The sequence below is a fragment of the Rutidosis leptorrhynchoides genome, chromosome 5, assembly GCF_046630445.1.
Source record: "Rutidosis leptorrhynchoides isolate AG116_Rl617_1_P2 chromosome 5, CSIRO_AGI_Rlap_v1, whole genome shotgun sequence".
NCBI lineage: Eukaryota > Viridiplantae > Streptophyta > Magnoliopsida > Asterales > Asteraceae > Rutidosis > Rutidosis leptorrhynchoides.
Window position 1 is genome coordinate 404968723 of NC_092337.1, and position 19043 is coordinate 404987765.

Genomic DNA, 19043 nt, shown 5'->3' on the forward strand with positions numbered 1-19043 from the left:
TTTATCTACCGCAGCTGGGCCACTTTCTCAACTACTCCAAAAGTCCAATTACCCCAAGTCAAACTCCAACAGCCATATGCAACCTTTAAATGAATTATTATACAAGTAACTTTTTGTTATGTAGAATCCAAGACAAACACTTGCCAAATTATCATTTTTAGTTTAAGACAAAACTATCAAACATTACACATTTAGGTACTGATGAAATGACAACTGGATCATAATCAAAGAATCACATGATGTTACATGTATATCGATATATAAACTCCGAAAGTCAATGAAAACCAAGTATAGATTATTCTTAACAAATAAACCACCTGATGCTGCCTTATTTAGAACTCGGATGCAGCACACACAAAATTCTGATACATAAACAAAACAAAAATTGTAACAAAAATAAACCATTTAGGTATATGCTTATACATCTCAACCAATCAGCAACTTATTGTCAGCCATGAAGCTATAAGTGGGTACCTCCAGATTATACGGAGCGGGTCCCTTCCGAATTCTTCCCGATATGTCGTAGTGGGACCCGTGACAAGGGCAAAACCAACCGCCAAAGTCACCTGCGTTTGGTAACGGAATACAACCCAAATGAGTACACACCCCAATAACTATGAGCCACTCTGGGTCTTTAACCCTAACCGCATCCTCCTGTGGGTCCCGAAGGGAGTTCACATCAACACTGTTAGCTAAGTTGATGTCATCATCGGTCCTACGTCTGATAAAAACTGGCTTCCCACGCCACTTCACGGTTACTGTGGTCCCCGGCTCGATGCTTGAAAGGTCAACTTCTAAAGAAGCAAGGGCAAGAACATCTTTACTAGCAGACATGCTTAGAACAAACTTTAGTACTAAAAGACGGATCAATGATGCGTAAACGAAGCGACCGCCAGTTAGTACAAAGTATGCAAATGCACGCTTGCTGGGATCGCCAGGTGGATACCGCTCGTGGTTGTGCTCATCGTATGTAATTTTGGATGTCGGGTTTTTAATTGCGGCAACAGTAGCGGGGACGTCAAAACCTAGGTCATGACTTGGAGTAATTGAACCAGTAGAGAGACCTGTGACAGCATAAAAAAAATAAAAATAAATAAGAATCAGTGGCTCTGGTCTTAGTTTTTCTACACAAGAAAGCTTCAAATAAATCAAATTATTAATTTCATGCAGAGTTTGAGTGTTGGTGCTGAAATTATATGCGCTTATAATATATTGTTATTTGAACAAGATTTTGATATAATTCTTAAACATGCTGGAAAGAAAAAACATCAGATATGCAACTACATAAACGACAAATGCCATACACCATTTTTATTGAGATATTGAATTAACCATGATACAAACAGGTTTTAAAGATGGTAATGTTGTGAAACTGTCAGAATAAGCGTTCATGTCAATACATATCATGAGGTACCAATATGGGGAACTCTTAGCTACTTATTCAGTTATTCTATAAAACATCGGCATTCAATCAATGTCAAGAAAAGTGATGCTTAACCAAACAAAAAATGATCCACAAAGCTTTATCACTTAGTGAACACATGATCCAAATGGTAATCGAGATTTTGGAAGCCCTCAAGAAACTGGGTTCCTTAACTGTTGATAATACTCCGAGCAGCTCTTCTGAAACTCATGTAGATGATGCTGAGTCATTTTTTGATATGACTAGGCGGAAAATCATAAATGCTTAATGTGATTCTTCTCGATCACGACACGTGTAAAATATTTTTCTAAAAAAAGGGGATGGTAAATGTTGCGGGGTTATATACAATACTTTTAATGCGTTCCCATGTTTTTGCTGCATTCAACAACATTCCGCCACATCACCCTACACCTCTTGCTCGAGCAATATTTGTTTTCGTGAAAGAGGGCTTGAAAATGACAAACAAACTCCTCGTTTCTCTTGAAGGCATGCAGCCCAACATGCAACTTCCACAGTTTGGAAGATTCTGAATTATCAGAGCGTCTAACCGGTCTTGACAGCATTTTGTCTCTTACAAATGCTTTGTTAGAAGAGTTTATGATTCTAGTCACTGAACTTTTTTCGCACCACTGAAGCGGATGTGATCTTGCATTTTGTTTATAAGAACGTATAGTAGCAAACTTCAATGTCTAATAATGATGCGAGTCTTTCAGTTATCCAAAGGAATATAAAGTCTCGAGATTGATGTTATGGAAAATCTCAACAATATTGCTCTTAATATACAAATTCTTTTTACCACACTTTTCAAAGGATTTCCATCAAAGACCATTAAAACTGTCCACCAGTGTTTTAAAAAAAAAAATCTGTGATAAAGCAATTCCAATGGTTTTTTACGAGAATTCTTTTAAAGTGTGGTGAGTAAAATTTGTATATTGAAAGCATTTTTGTTGAAATTTTCTACAACATCAGTCTCGGGACTTTTTCCCTCTGAATAACCTAAAAGACTCACCTGACTATTAGTCACTGAAGCTTGTCACGGTACTTTCTTACAAACAGATCCAAGATCACATCTGGAATCATAAACCCTTCTACCAATGCATTTGTAAGAGACAAAATACTATCAAGACCGAAAAGGCATTCTGATAATTCAGAATCTTCCAACTGCGCAAGCTGCATGTTGGGTTGCATACCTCCACCAAAAACAAGAAGTTTGTTGGTCGATTTCAAGCCCTTTTTCAAGAAAACGGATATTGCTCGAGCAAAACCAAGAGGTACAGAGTGACGTGGCGGAATGTTATTAAATGCAACAAAAACATGGGAACGCATCAACGGTAAGGTATAAAACCCCACAATAGATACCATCACCTTTTTCTCGACAAATTATTTACACGTGTCGTGATCCAAAAGAATCATATGTTTCAAATATGAAGCATTTATGATGTTCCGCCTAGTCATATCAGAAGATGACTCAGCTTCATCTACGTGAGTTTGAGAAGAGTCGCTCGGAGTATTATCAACAGTTAAGGAACCCATAGCTACAATATATGTGTGGTAACAGTTGGCTATGGTCTACTTGCGAGCGACAATAACAAGCCATATACTATGTATTATTTTATAAAATGATACTTATGAGATCGATGAGATTTATATTCAAATATTTCAATATAAGCCAACAAATAGAAGTATGTGTTCTTGGTGGTTCTTCAACAATTAAAAAAAAAAAAAATTTAAAAAAAAAAATAACTTTTCCATCGATCCAAAGATATGCAAACAAATAGATTTATATGAACACAATAAAACTGTAATTAACACAACAATGGCAGTAGTTGACACTCGATGACTTCCTGCAGTATTTTTGTATCACAAATAAAGAAGCACTATGATGTTGTTTGTAATTGGATTTTTAAAAGAGATTATGTATTCCGTAAACAGCAATCTCAAAAAGCATGTCTAAATCTTGCCTTTTCAATACAGTTTTTCTAATATAAAAATAATCAACGTTCTTATATAATTTGCCAAACACTTTTTTCATAATATTTGTGCTTTAGAAACACCAAAATCAGATAATTCCCACTAAATCAAAAGCACAAGAACACCCTCTAAGACATACAACAGTCCAAGTATACATATTTTTATAAGGCAACACTCACACATTTTAACATACCTAGTATACACAACCATATATATAATATACACAACCATAGTATATAATATACACGTTCATTTCAAGAGACTTGAATCCACAACCTCTTGGCTGATGGGTCACTCTCATACTGCTAGGCCCAAGGCCCTCTGTGGAAGTATACATAATACATCTTGCACGAATAAATACACTCGAACCCTAAAAAATATGTTTAGTTGCTAAAGTTAATCACAACCATCAATATTGTTACTACAAACCAGTAAGTGTTATTTAATATTCATCCAAAGAAGCACAACACTATTTGAAAACAAATTATAAATATTTCATTTTCCAGCTTAGAAACCTAAGGAGTACAGTAATTAAAAAAAAAAAAAAAATTGTAGACAATTATCAAGAAGCAAGTCTTGCAAATCGATAGAAACACGATATAAACATATGCAGTATCGATCGATCAAAATATCCATAGAAAGAAACTTGAAATATCAATTAAAATAACCAAATGTATAATTATTTGATTAAATTCATCAACACTAACAATATTACCTCCTTTATAATAAGACAATTCATAATACCACTTAGGTCAATAACTATTATCGCAATAGAATTCTAATCATATACAATCTTTTGAATGGATACAAAATGTAAGATCCGAACAAATAAAACTGAAATATAATTTAGACAATCCGTACAACAATATACGAAAATGATTAGAAATAAAAACGAACTGACCTCTTATATGATGCAAAAGCATAGAATTGAGATATACAGGATTAGATCTGGAAGCATCTGATGTGGAATCAGCTCCGACGCAACCGTTGATCGGATTGCGAGATATGATGGCCGGAGCTGACGACCACCATGACGAGAGAGACGAGCATCTCCGTCCGGCGACTCGCAACATGGTCGTTGATTTCAGAGTTTGTAAACGATTTCGATTTTAGGGTTTCTGTAAAAGGGATCGCAAATAGGAATTTGTCTTCGTCTTTGGTTTTGCAATAAAACGGGAAATGATATTAATAACTGTTATAATTTCAGTAGGCTTATAACTACCTTTAGTGGTTTGATTCTTGATGTTATAATTCAGTAGGCTTATAACTACCTTTAGTGGTTTGATTCTTGATTTAGAATACTAATAATGAAGTGTAAGAACAAAGATGATAATAGAGAGAAAGAAAGAAACACTTTGTAAGTGTGAGAAATGGTGCAAATTTAATGCTTGCATTCATGAGTATTTATAGCCTAAAATCTCAATATAAAAATACATACTTTGTGTACCAAAATTGACTATATGTATACACCAAAATTGACTATCCATATCTATATTATTATTATTATTATAACACTCCCCCTTGGATAGCAATTTTATTTTGTTGAAGATCAACTATAAATTACTGCCTCGTTAAAAACCTTGCTAAAGAAAACCCAGTGGGAAAAAACTTTAGCTAAGGGAAAAAGAGTGCAGCATGGAGTTGACTCCCCCTCAAGTAGACATCGCTTCAGCTGTTACATCTTTTGAACATGTCTCATGCCAATGTTATGAACGTGTGTTCTGAAAATAGCAGTTGGAAGTGCTTTCGTGAAAAGATCAGCAGAGTTTTTGCTAGATTGCACATATCTCATTTCAATCTGGTTGTCCTTAATGAGATTTTGAGTGTATGAGAAGAATCTAGGTGGTATGTGTTTTGTTCGGTCACTTTTGATATACCCTTCTTTCATCTGTGCTATGCAAGCTGCATTATCTTCATAGATAGTTGTTGGACTTTTATCGCGTTCTAGTCCACAAGAATCAGTAATGAGTTGTGTCATTGATCTCAACCAAAAACATTCTCGAGTAGCTTCATGTAATGCAATCACTTCGGCATGATTTGACGATGTAGCAACAAGTGTTTGTTTTTGAGAACGCCATGATATTGCAGTACCTCCATTTAGGAATACATATCCAGTTTGAGATTTAGCTTTATGTGGATCAGATAAATAACCTGCATCTGCATAACCAACCAAATCTTGTTTTGATTCGTTAGAATAAAATAATCCTAAATCAGTAGTTCCTCGAAGGTATCGAAATATGTGTTTGATCCCATTCCAGTGTCTTTTGGTAGGAGCAGAGCTGAACCTTGCCAACAAATTAACTGCAAAAGAAATGTCAGGTCTTGTACAATTTGTAAGATACATAAGAGCTCCAATTGCACTAAGATATGGTACTTCTGGTCCAAGAATGTCTTCTTGATCTTCACATGGACGAAATGGATCAGCTTCAACATTGAGTGATCTAACAACCATAGGAGTACTTAATGGTTTTGCCTTGTCCATATTGAAACGTTTCAAAATCTTTTCAGTATATGTTGTTTGATGTACAAGTAAACCATTAGGCATATGCTCAATTTGTAAACCAAGGCAATACTTGGTTTTTCCGAGATCTTTCATTTCAAATTCTTTCTTTAGAAGTTGAATGGCTTCATGGATCTCTTTATTTGTACCTATGATGTTAAGATCATCAACATAAACAGCTATGATCACATATCCGGATGTTGTTTTCTTAATGAAAACACAAGGGCAAGTAAGATTATTTGTATACCCTTTGCTTATCAAGTAATCACTTAATCGGTTATACCACATACGTCCCGATTGTTTTAACCCATATAAAGATCTTTGTAATTTAATCGAATACATTTCTTTGGGTTTTGCATTTGATGCTTCTGGTACCTTAAATCCTTCAGGTATCTTCATATATATATCACTATCAAGTGATCCATATAGATAAGCAGTCACAACATCCATGAGATGCATTTCTAAATTTTTAGAAACTGCCAGACTGATTAAGTACCTAAAAGTAATTGCATCCATAACAGGAGAATAAGTTTCTTCATAATCAATTCCCGGTCTTTGAGAAAAACCTTGAGCTACAAGTCTAGCTTTATACCTTGTAACTTCATTTTTCTCATTTCTTTTTCGGACAAAAATCCATCTGTATCCTACAGGTTTCACATCTTTAGGAGTGAGAATGATGGATCCGAAAACTTTTCTTTTATTGAGTGATTCTAATTCAGCTCGTATTGCTTCTTTCCATTGAGCCCAATCATGTCTATTTTGACATTCAACCATAGATGTTGGTTCTGGATCATCATCATTATTCATGATGTCATATGCAACATTAAATGAAAATTTCTCATCAAGATTTTTCATTTCATTTCGGTTCCATAATATTTTTGAATATGCATAATTGATTGCAATTTCTGTATTGACATCATCAATCTCCTCTGCAGTAGGAGTACTGATTTGTGGTTCTTCTTGAACACTTTCTTTTACTTCATTATCAGCTGATTTTCTTTTTCGAGGATTTTTATCCTTTGAACCGATTGGTCTTCCACGTTTCTGACGTGGCAAAGATTCATGAGTGACGTTATTGCCAGCTTTTGGAATTTCAATTCGAGCTGGAGTATTTACTGCTGGTATATATGATTTTGTCACCGTTTTTGTATCTGTAAATGCATCAGGCAATTGATTTGCAAGTTCTTGTATATGCATTATCTTTTGAACTTCTGTCTCGCATTCTTTTGTGCGAGGATCAAGATACTTTAATTGAGGTTCACACCATGAAACATCATTTTCTTTATTTTTCATTTCTCCCCCTAATCTAGGGAACAATGTTTCATTAAAATGACAATCAGCAAAACGTGCTGTAAAAACGTCACCTGTCATAGGTTCAATATACCTTAATATTGAAGATGTTTCATATCCAACATATATTCCCAACCTCCTTTGAGGACCCATTTTTGTACGTTGTGGTGTCGCAATTGGAACATACACTGCACAACCAAATGTTCTAAGATGGGAAATATTTGGCTCTTGACCAAAAGCAAGTTGTAGGGGGGAATATTTATGACTTGCACTTGGTCTGATGCGAATCAATGCAGCAGCATGTAAAATTGCATGACCCCATATAGATACAGGGAGTTTTGTTCTCATTATCAATGGTCTAGCGATTAACTGTAAACGTTTAATCAATGACTCGGCTAAACCATTTTGTGTATGCACATGAGCAACAGAATGTTCAACAACAATTCCTATAGACATGCAATAGTCATTAAATGCTTGAGATGTAAATTCACCAGCATTATCAAGTCTCACCCTTTTAATGGTGTAATCAGGAAAATGAGCTCTCAATTTAATAATTTGGGCAAGAAATTTTGCAAATGCCACATTACGGCTTGATAACAGACAAACATGAGACCATCTGCTAGATGCGTCTATTAGAACCATGAAATATCTAAATGGTCCACATGGTGGATGAATTGGTCCACATATATCACCTTGAATTCTTTCAAGAAACATTGGTGATTCTTTCTCAACCTTAAGTGGTGAGGGTCTAGTTATCAATTTTCCAAGAGAGCAAGATGTACATGGAACCATTGTATCATGATGGATTTTTCTATCCTTTAGTGGATGTCCATGAGTACATTCAATAATCCTTTTCATCATTGTTGATCCTGGATGGCCTAATCTGTTATGCCATAAACTGAATACACCAGGATCAATATATTTTTCGTTAACTACCATATGTATTTCTGGTACATTTATATGTGTATAATGTAATCCAGAACTAAGTCTTGGTAGTTTTTCAACCACATGACTCTTGTCAGTGATACTTAAATATTTCTCATTTTCTGTTGTCACTGACTGATAATCATACCCGTTAAGGTATATGTCGGAGAAACTCAATAAATTTCTGCTTGACTTGGGAGAAAATAAGGCATCATTTATTAAAAATTTTGTACCATTTGGTAGTATGAAATTTGCCTTTCCTATCCCTTTTATCAAGTTAGCAGGTCCTGATATTGTATGTATAGTTCCTTCCGTTGGTTTTAGATCAATAAAATATTTCTCGGATTTAAGTATAGTGTGTGTAGTTCCACTGTCTGCTATACAGAGATCTCCACCACTTGATTGATGTTGTATTCCAGCAAAATTCATATTGAACTTCATATATAAGAAATAAATAGTGAGTACATTAATATTACACAATATTTTAAACGCAAATAGATAGTACTGAAACATTTAGCAAACATAATGACAAAGACAGACGATATTAAATCGTTTATTTTTCAAAAGACACACAACTTAAACATTCAAGAAATCTTCATATAAATCAGATGGTTTCTCAGTGACTGTTGGATCAATATTATCCACAAAATTTACTTCCTTTTCTTTACCTTTCAGCGAATCCTGATACATCTTAACAAGATGTTTAGATGTTCGGCAAGTATTAGCCCAGTGGCCCATTCTACCACATCTGTAGCAAGATTCTTCAGAATTTTTAGAAGAATTTTCTTCAACATCTTGTTTAATGGGCTTGTTTTGTGGTTGATATTTATATTTTCGTGGATTACTATTTCTTTGACCACCACGGCCACGACCACGACCACGTCCACGCCCATTACCATTACCATAAGGATGGTTTCTACCATAGTTATGGCTTTTGGCATGATGATGGTGATGGTTATTATAACCACGACCTTGCCCGCGTCCTTGTCCCTGTTTATAATTATTTGCAGTATTTGCTTCAGGGATTGCAAGTGTACCAGTAGGACGGGATTGCTGATTTTTCATTAATAGCTCATCATTTTGCTCTGCAACTAAGAGATATGAATTAAGTTCAGGATATGTTTTGAACTTTAGCATTCTCAAATTTCTTTGCACTGTGATGTTTGCAGCATTCATTGTGGAGAAAGTTTTCTCCATCATGTCTGCATCACTAATTTCATGTCCACAGAATTTAAGTTGTGAACATGTATTATACAGAGCTGAGCTGTATTCATTTACTTTCTTAAAGTCTTGGAACCTTAATGTTCTCCATTGTTCCATTGCAGCTGGAAGTAAAATTTCTCTTTGATTATTGAATCTGCTTTTGAGACCTTCCCATAAAACATGGGGATCTTCTACAGTCACATAATTATTTTGTAAGCATTCATCAATATGTTGATGAATAAAGCAACATGCCGTAGCTTGTTCTTTTTCAGAACAAGTGTTGTTTTCATTTATGGTTTCAAGAATGCCCATTGATTTAAGATGCATTTTTACTTTTATAACCCATGGCATGTAGTTGTTTCCAGTTGATTCTAAAGGAGTAAATTTAAGCTTTTCCAGATTCGACATTTTCTATTATCAAAAATTAAAACAAACATCATGATAAATTAGAGTCAATTTATATTCATAAGTATATAAACATTAAACATAAATTTAATATAACATAAATGATAAGTAGGTGACAGTGTCGACCATGTGTAAGCAATCATAAATAAATGTTATATAACAAAAATATAAATATTAGTAAACATAAATGAAAATTTGGCGACAGTGTCGACCATATATTTTTTCAGGTGGTATAACCGACCTATATCATTCTGGTGGTATAACCGACCATATATCATTTTGGTGGTATAACCGACCATATATCATTTTGGTGGTATAACCGACCATATATCATTTTGGTGGCAGAGCCAACCATATTTAGTATTAAGATTATCGTGCTGATAACGTGTTATAATTCAGTAGGCTTATAACTACCTTTAGTGGTTTGATTCTTGATGTTATAATTCAGTAGGCTTATAACTACCTTTAGTGGTTTGATTCTTGATTTAGAATACTAATAATGAAGTGTAAGAACAAAGATGATAATAGAGAGAAAGAAAGAAACACTTTGTAAGTGTGAGAAATGGTGCAAATTTAATGCTTGCATTCATGAGTATTTATAGCCTAAAATCTCAATATAAAAATACATACTTTGTGTACCAAAATTGACTATATGTATACACCAAAATTGACTATCCATATCTATATTATTATTATTATTATAACAATAACTTCTTTTTTTCCATTTTTCATTTTCATTTCGCGAACGGAAATTGTGTCCACCGCTTGCTGATTGAAATGACTATACTAACCTTGTCGAGTTGGCGAAAATTGTGTTTGGTTTGAAACTTGGTGTTTGGATCGTGGGTTTCAAATCTATACCTACCAAATGTACCAGTACCATCAAATGCCATGTCAAACACAAACTACAAATTTTAAAGGACTTCTTTAATCATAAACGAAAAAACGAGAGATCTTACTTCCTATTAAAAATAAACAAATAACCCATGTACGTATCAATTTACTCCACGAAACCCCATAAAACACATATCGACATCTGTGACCGTAACATTTAATGCGGCTCTACCAGACACGTTCAACACCATATCGACTCTTTCCGGACCCCCGGCCTCGTTCACGGCCACGTTCACAGTCATCTCGTTTGAACCTCCAAAGCCAATGATTACAACACGCGTCTTCTCCCGACTAACCAACAACAGATTAGCTTGAAGTCCTCAATCTTCATGGTTCACGAACACGACTTCTCTTTTTATAGCTTCATAAACCATCCCGACCAAATTTGTTCCAAGAGCCTTTTTACACCACCAAATAAACAAGTTGAACATGTTTTTACCTGTATTTGTACCTTCACTAGTTAGTCTCTTTTCAAGTACATTTTGACGGCTACAAAGACAACCTCTCAACACCCTTTTTACAACTTCAACTTTTATGATCAATTTGTCCAAAAACTTGTATACTACTTGAGAAAAAAAAAACTGGCACATATTAATACGAATTTACGTTTTCTCATAAACAACATGACCTACTTAAAGCTTCATCTAAGCTCTCATAGAAGTTGTTGAAACAATCCCTCAATAACTCACACTCACTAATATGGAATAAAAGAATCATAAGAAAAACTAGTATGATAATAACAAAAAAAAGTTGCAAATAAATATTGACATGTACATTGCAACTTTTGTGCTACTTTTAAATAGTACAATATGACTTCTTATTAAAATAACCAACCCACATACATATCCATTACTCCACAAAACCCCATACATATCCATCCTCCTAAACTCACAGTTTTAGTTGAATACCAAATCAAAACTAGCTACATTCAAATAAACTCTACAAACACTAAACAATAATTTTACATAACTTAAAAAAAAAAAAAAAAAAAAAAAAAAAAAAAAAAAACCCTTTCGGGTGATCCCAATCGCTGTTAAAAAAAAAAAATTTACATAACTTAAAACACTTACGGAGTACTAAACTTAAACTTAAAAAACATGCAACTTTTTAACATAACAAAACAATTACACCAACACCATCCACGTTAATTAGGTGTATAGCACAAAACCATACACTTTATTTTTTTCTAATATAAATATAAAAATCACCATCATCATTATTAACACCTACCGATGGAGTAATTAATCATTTAATTCTTCTCACACACATTCTTATCTTTTACACCCTCATAATTCTCGTGCACCGAAGGTGTTTATTAAATGTCTGCAACATTTATTTGTGGTTATTAGTCGAGGTTGGAGAACTCGGATCCCGGAGAAGTTTCGTTTGGATAGTTTTGGAGAGATCTCGACATCTTGAAAAAATCTTAGAGAGATCTCGGGCGTTGACTTATGTTGACTTTATAGTTTTTTTTTAAATATTAATATACAATATACAAAATAAATAAATATATGTATATTTATATACATTTTTACAAGAATTTGCAAGAAAATTCGAGAAATGAGTGAGAAAATCCGAGATTTTACGAGAAAATTCGAGAAATGAGCGAGATTCCAAGAAATCGTGACTTTGACCAAATTTGACCATGTTGCCTAAGAAATATCGGGAGATGGATATCTCGTCTCGATTACTTTCCAAAAACAAGATCTCGGTGAGAAGAAATAACGAGAACACTGGTTATGGTACATAAACATCTCACTTGAAAAACATATGTCACCTTAATAGCAACATTACAGTGGATATCGGAGTCACAACCAGGCCCTTGCGCAACATACTTATACCCACTGTTGTAAAAACCTCAATCACTCCCCGATTACTCGTTATTAAAAAATAGTCCGTTATGAATTTTTTAAAAGCTGTTTAATTAATTGGGTAACGACGGTTAATTGTGTAGTGACCCGAACTTTTCCATGTTTATATATATTAATTGAGATTTATATTTACATGACTAAATGTTTCCAACGTGTTAAGCAATCAAACTTGTTAAGACTTGATTAATTGAAATAGGTTTCATATAGACAATTGACCACCCATGTTGACCGGTGATTCACGAACGTTAAAACTTGCAAAAACTATACGATGACATATATATGGTTATATATATAGTTAACATGATTTTATTATAAGTAAGTATCTAATTAGGTATTTTAACAATGAGTTATATACATAAAAATGAGACTATTAAATTAAGAAACTCGAAAACGATATATATAACGATTATCGTTATAACAACGTTTTACTAGGTACATATGACTCATATTAAGATATTGATACACTTGGTTAATTATGTTAAATGATAAGTAAATATATCATTAAGTGTATTAATAATGAACTACATATGTAAAAATAAGACTACTAACTTAATGATTTCGAAACGAGACATATATGTAACGATTATCGTTGTAACGACATTTAACTGTATATATATCATACTAAGATATATTATATATCATAATATCATGATAATTTAACAATTTAACATCTCATTTGATATAATAAATAATGGGTTAACAACATTTAACAAGATCGTTAACCTAAAGGTTTCAAAACAACATTTACATGTAACGACTAACGATGACTTAACGACTCAGTTAAAATGTATATACATGTAGTATTTTAATATGTATTCATACACTTTTGAAAGACTTCAAGACACTTATCAAAATACTTCTACTTAACAAAAATGCTTACAATTACATCCTCGTTCAGTTTCATCAACAATTCTACTCGTATGCACCCGTATTCGTACTCGTACAATACACAGCTTTTAGATGTATGTACTATTGGTATAAACACTCCAATGATCAGCTCTTAGAAGCCCATGTGAATCACCTAACACATGTGAGAACCATCATTTGACAACTAGCATGAAATATCTCATAAAATTACAAAAATATGAGTAATCATTCATGACTTATTTACATGAAAACAAAATTACATATCCTTTATATATAATCCATATACCAACGACCAAAAACACTTACAAACACTTTCATTCTTCAATTTTCTTCATTTAATTGATCTCTCTCAAGTTCTATCTTCAAGTTCTAAGTGTTCTTCATAAATTCCATAAGTATAGTTTCATAAAAATCAAGAATACTTCCAAGTTTGCAAGTCTACTTCCAAGCTTTCTAATCCATTCCAAGTAATCATCTAAGATCAAGGAACCTTTGTTATTTACAGTAGGTTATCTTTCTAATTCAAGGTAATATTCATATTCAAACTTTGATTCAATTTCTACAACTATAACAATCTTATTTCGAGTGAAAATCTTACTTGAACTGTTTTCGTGTCATGATTCTGTTTCAAGAACTTTCAAGCCATCCAAGGATCCTTTGAAGCTAGATCCATTTTTCTCATTTTCAGTAGTTTTATCCAGAAAACTTGAGGTAGTAATAATGTTCATAACATCATTCGATTCATACATATAAAGCTATCTTATCCGAAGGTTTAAACTTGTAATCACTAGAATATAGTTTAGTTAATTCTAAACTTGTTCGCAAACAAAAGTTAATCCTTCTAACTTGACTTTTAAAATCAACTAAACATATGTTCTATATCTATATGATATGCTAACTTAATAATTTAAAACCTGGAAACACGATGAACACCATAAAATTGGATATACGCCGTCGTAGTGAAACCGGGGGCTGTTTTGGTTTGGATAATTAAAAACTATGATAAACTTTGATTTAAAAGTTGTTCTTCTGGAATGATTTTTCATATGAACATGAAACTATATCCAAAAATCAAGGTTAAACTCAAAGTGGAAGTATGTTTTCTAAAATGGCCATCTAGACGTCGTTCTTTCGACTGAAATGACTACCTAGAGTTCAATATGAAACCATAGCAATTTGATTCACTCAAAACGGATTTAAAATGAAAAAGTTATGGGTAAAACAAGATTGGATATTTTTGATCTTTTTAGCTACGGAAAATTGTTTAACAAATCTATACAAATCATATCCTAGCTAACTTATATTGTATTATACATGTATTCTAATATATTATGTAATCTTGGGATACCATAGACACGTATGCAAATGTTTTGACATATCATATCGACCCATGTATATATATTATTTGGAACAACCATAGACACTCTATATGCAGTAATGTTGGAGTCAGCTATACAGGGTTGAGGTTGATTCCAAAAATATATATACTTTGAGTTGTGATCTAGCCTGAGACGTGTATACACTGGGTCGTGAATTGATTCAAGATAATATATATCGATTTATTTATGTACATCTAACTGTGGACAACTAGTTGTAGGTTACTAACGAGGACAGCTGACTTAATACACTCAAATCTCTAAAACATAATAAAAATGGTTGTAATTATATTTTGATCATACTTTGATATATATGTACATATTTGTATAGGTTCGTGAATCGATCCGTGGCCGAGTCTTATTTCCGAGGAAGGAAATATCTGTGAAAGTGAGTTATAGTCCCACTTTTAAAATCTAATATTTTTGGGATGAGAATACATGCAGGTTTTATAAATGATTTACAAAATAGACACAAGTACGTGAAACTACATTCTATGGTTGAATAATCGAAATCGAATATGCCCCTTTTTATTAAGTTTGGTAATCTAAGAATTAGGGAACAGACACCCTAATTGACGCGAATCCTAAAGATAGATCTATTGGGCCTAACAAACCCCATCCAAAGTACTGGATGCTTTAGTACTTCGAAATTTATATCATATCCTAAGGGTGTCCCGGAATGATGGGGATATTCTTACATATGCATCTTGTTAATGTCGGTTACCAGGTGTTACCATATGAATGATTTTTATTGTGATGACCCGGGAATGACCCGGGAATTTCCGACCAAATTTAAACTTAATCTTTATATGATTTCGACAAGTTAAGCAAAGTCTGTAATGTTGAGTCTCGAAAATTTTGGAACTGTGTTCATATGTTCAATTGACCTTCGACCATTCCTGACGATTCACGAACAAACATTTGTAAATAGATATGTACATATTTAATTATATACATATATATATTAATTTGAAATAGTATATAAATCAATTATCTGAATTTACTATGAAAGATAAAACCAAATATGATATTATTATAGTTATTATTTAAAACATAACTATATATATAAAGATTAGTCAAACGAAACGGTGAACATTAGATATATATATACATAGAGTTTCTATATATTGTAAGATAAAAAGTATAAATAATACATGTTGGAAATTTATAATATTATGAAATAACATATAGTACTTATGTAGATAAATCATTATATTTACATACATATGGTATGATAAAAATAATATGCAACCTCATAATATATAAAATGTATAAATATTCAATATTTAATGTATGTTATATATATTTTATTAAATACGGTAGTACCTGATGTCGTGCGAGGTGTATATAAAATACTATTAATTTTACAAGAAATACTATTAAAAATTACACAAGTTTTAATTATTTATTTACAAATGGGATATACCTAAACCTTGCTACAACACTATAGGCAGTGTACCTAATCGTAGAGTAGTATAGTTTTTAGTAAGTCCGGTTCGTTCCACAGGGAGCGGGCTTATTGCACACTATATTTTTAAACAACTATATTTGTACAAAATATATATAATTATATATAATAATATATAAAAGGGGGTTTACCGTTTAATGACCGGTTTGTCGATTTATATTTTAAGCGAAGCGTATAGTAAATGACTATATTTAAATAACAATATAAAATAAATAACAATAATTAAAATGACAATAAATAAAAGTACGAGAAAAAAAATGAAATAAAATATATTATGCTTATTTAAACTTCCGTAACCATGATGTTTGACGTTTTGATTTTAATTTATTGTCCTGGGTTAATTGTCCTTTGTCCTGGATGTATTTGAAACCTATCTGGTTTTTGTCCATAATAGTTCATCGGTCATAATTATAAACTGCTCGGCAAATTTAACCTTATACCCGAAGTCAAATATTCCAACTAACTGGGGATTCGAACTGTAACAAGGTCTTAATACTTTGCTTAATGAATACACAAGGTTATCGACTGTGTGTAAACCAAGGTTTTAATATTTTGTTAACAATTACACCAATTACCCTTGAATGTAATCCACCCCTGTTTTAATGAGTCCATTGACTATTAATCCATCCCCGTGTCCGGTCAAATGAACAATAATTCGTACTTATAAATATCCCGCCCATCGTGTCCGATTAAGCGTATGTGGTTATATATAGATATGTCAAATCATAACCTTTATATTAAATTAATGAGGTATCGTTAATTTAATATAAAGCCCATTAATAGCCCATAGTCTAATTTCCACAAGTGTCGTTCTTTTGTCCAAACCCCAATTATGGTACAAAGCCCAATTACCCCATCTTTAATATTTAGTCCAACATCATGATTACTTTGGCTCAAATAAGCATAATAATAACTTAAGTACGAGACATTAATTTAAAAAGGAGAACATAGCTTACATTGATTATTTATCGCGTAGTGTTACACGGACAAAGCTCCGACTTTAAAAACCCGTAAAAATAACTTTTACATAACCCAAACTAATCTAATATAACACTAATCTATACTATATATACATATATATATATTTATTTATATTATACTAGGGAGTATTATTATTATTATATATTTTTTTACTCGCAGAATTCGTGACCTTTTATAGGAGTTTTGATTTCTGACAGCTCCGCGAGTCGTGGAGTTTTTAGCCTTCAAACTCCGCGAGTCGCGGAGTTTGAAAATCCAGCTCAGGATCATTTGTTTCATAGCTTGTCGACATAATTTTTAAATATATATAATATATAAATAATTTATATAATTATTTAAATATTATATTATATTCTTGTGCATAGTTGACTTGTAATTTTTGGTCCGTTGCGTCGGGCGTTGATAGTTGACTCATGTCCCGGTTCCAGATTTTCGAACGTCCTTGCGTACAATTTAATATCTTGTACTTTGTGTTTTGTAACTTGTACTCTTGTCATTTTTAGACGTTTTTCATCAATAAATTGAACCTTTTGAATTGTATCTTGAACATTTGAGCTTTTTGGACGTTTGTGTCTTTAAATCTTCGTTTTCGCCTTTTGTCTTCGCACTTATTTATTTAAACAATTACAATGAAAATATAATACAATTACATATGAAAACCTATTATTTAGGAGGGATATTGCTATGAAATATATGTTCCTTTTTAGCCTTATCAAACATCCCCACACTTGAGCGTTGCTTGTCCTCAAGCAATACAGAATTTGAAATAAAAACATACATGAATCACTTTTTTATTCATCACACTTTGTACATCCGTGATTTTGATATGGTGGTATAAACAATGATAGTAACGATAGAACCATGGTTAAAGGTGGGTGTGTCATCCACAGTTGCCTCGGGTTTAGGTCAACGACACTTGCAATCAAATAGCCGATTTACTTTCGGTTTCCAAAGCAAAGTGCACATTTGAAAGGCGGTTTACAGTCCCACATGACTATGAAAATTTAGATCCGTAAGAAAATTGGATCTTTATGAAAACATTTGATCTTTTAAAAATTCAATCTAGCTTTTACCCTAGACACGTTTTCCGGAATAACCCTTCACCGGTGTTTGCAAAATATTTTTGTGGGTTGTGTGGGTTTTAGATTTGAAAATTTTAACTCAACACTTGTGGTTTTGTGTCACCCACTTGCTAACCTTGTATTAGGAAAGCAACACGTCCAGTATACTTGCCCCGTATATTACCTTTCGGTAAACTACCGTCCGGTTGTAAAGGAAAACGATGAACAAGAAACTGTTAAGGCAATGTCCCATGACTTGCTTTTGATTATGGTCTATAAACGTGTCGGATGCTATTACTATCCTTTGTAGGAGCAATAGTAAAGATCATCCTATGATTTTTCGGTCTGGCACAAGGTCCTGTCTCCGACCATGCTATGCAACCACCGTTCTTACGGTTGACACCCGATTTAGTTCAGGTGACCTAATGAATTCTAGGTGAATTCCTAGGATTTTACGTTCAATGGTAATGAACGCATTGAAAATGGGTTTTCAGAAAACAAATCGGTTTTAATTTGATCAAAATATTTTCTCATTCAAGCTCGAGTTTAGATATCATCGAATTCCATGAGTTTGTAATTCTCAATCTTTAAGGTCAATCTCAAGGATTGAGTAATATCAGTCTTAAAAGCTGATTTTTAATCTTTAAGGAGATTATCCTTTCTGGGGATCTGATTCATTAGTCTTATCAAGCTAATTTGCACGGTGCCCCCCCATTGTACGAGATAAATCCTTCTCATGGTTAGGATAAATCTGACCACTTGGCGACCCTGTTTGATGCTGAGGTCCGTGGATTTCCTGCTGATTTTAG

The 19043-nt window shown here is 33.0% G+C and overlaps 1 protein-coding gene across 1 annotated transcript; it reads right to left on the minus strand.

Annotated features, from left to right (window-relative positions):
* Nucleotides 1-218: 218 nt before the first annotated feature.
* LOC139847804 (cytochrome b-c1 complex subunit Rieske-4, mitochondrial) lies at nt 219-4532 on the minus strand. The gene is made up of 2 exons (XM_071837525.1): nt 4296-4532; nt 219-1064 (listed from the first exon to the last, which is right to left on the minus strand). Exons 1-2 carry the CDS (start codon nt 4465-4467, stop codon nt 427-429), a joined length of 810 nt encoding a protein of 269 aa, XP_071693626.1. The 5' UTR covers nt 4468-4532; the 3' UTR covers nt 219-426.
* Nucleotides 4533-19043: the final 14511 nt, after the last annotated feature.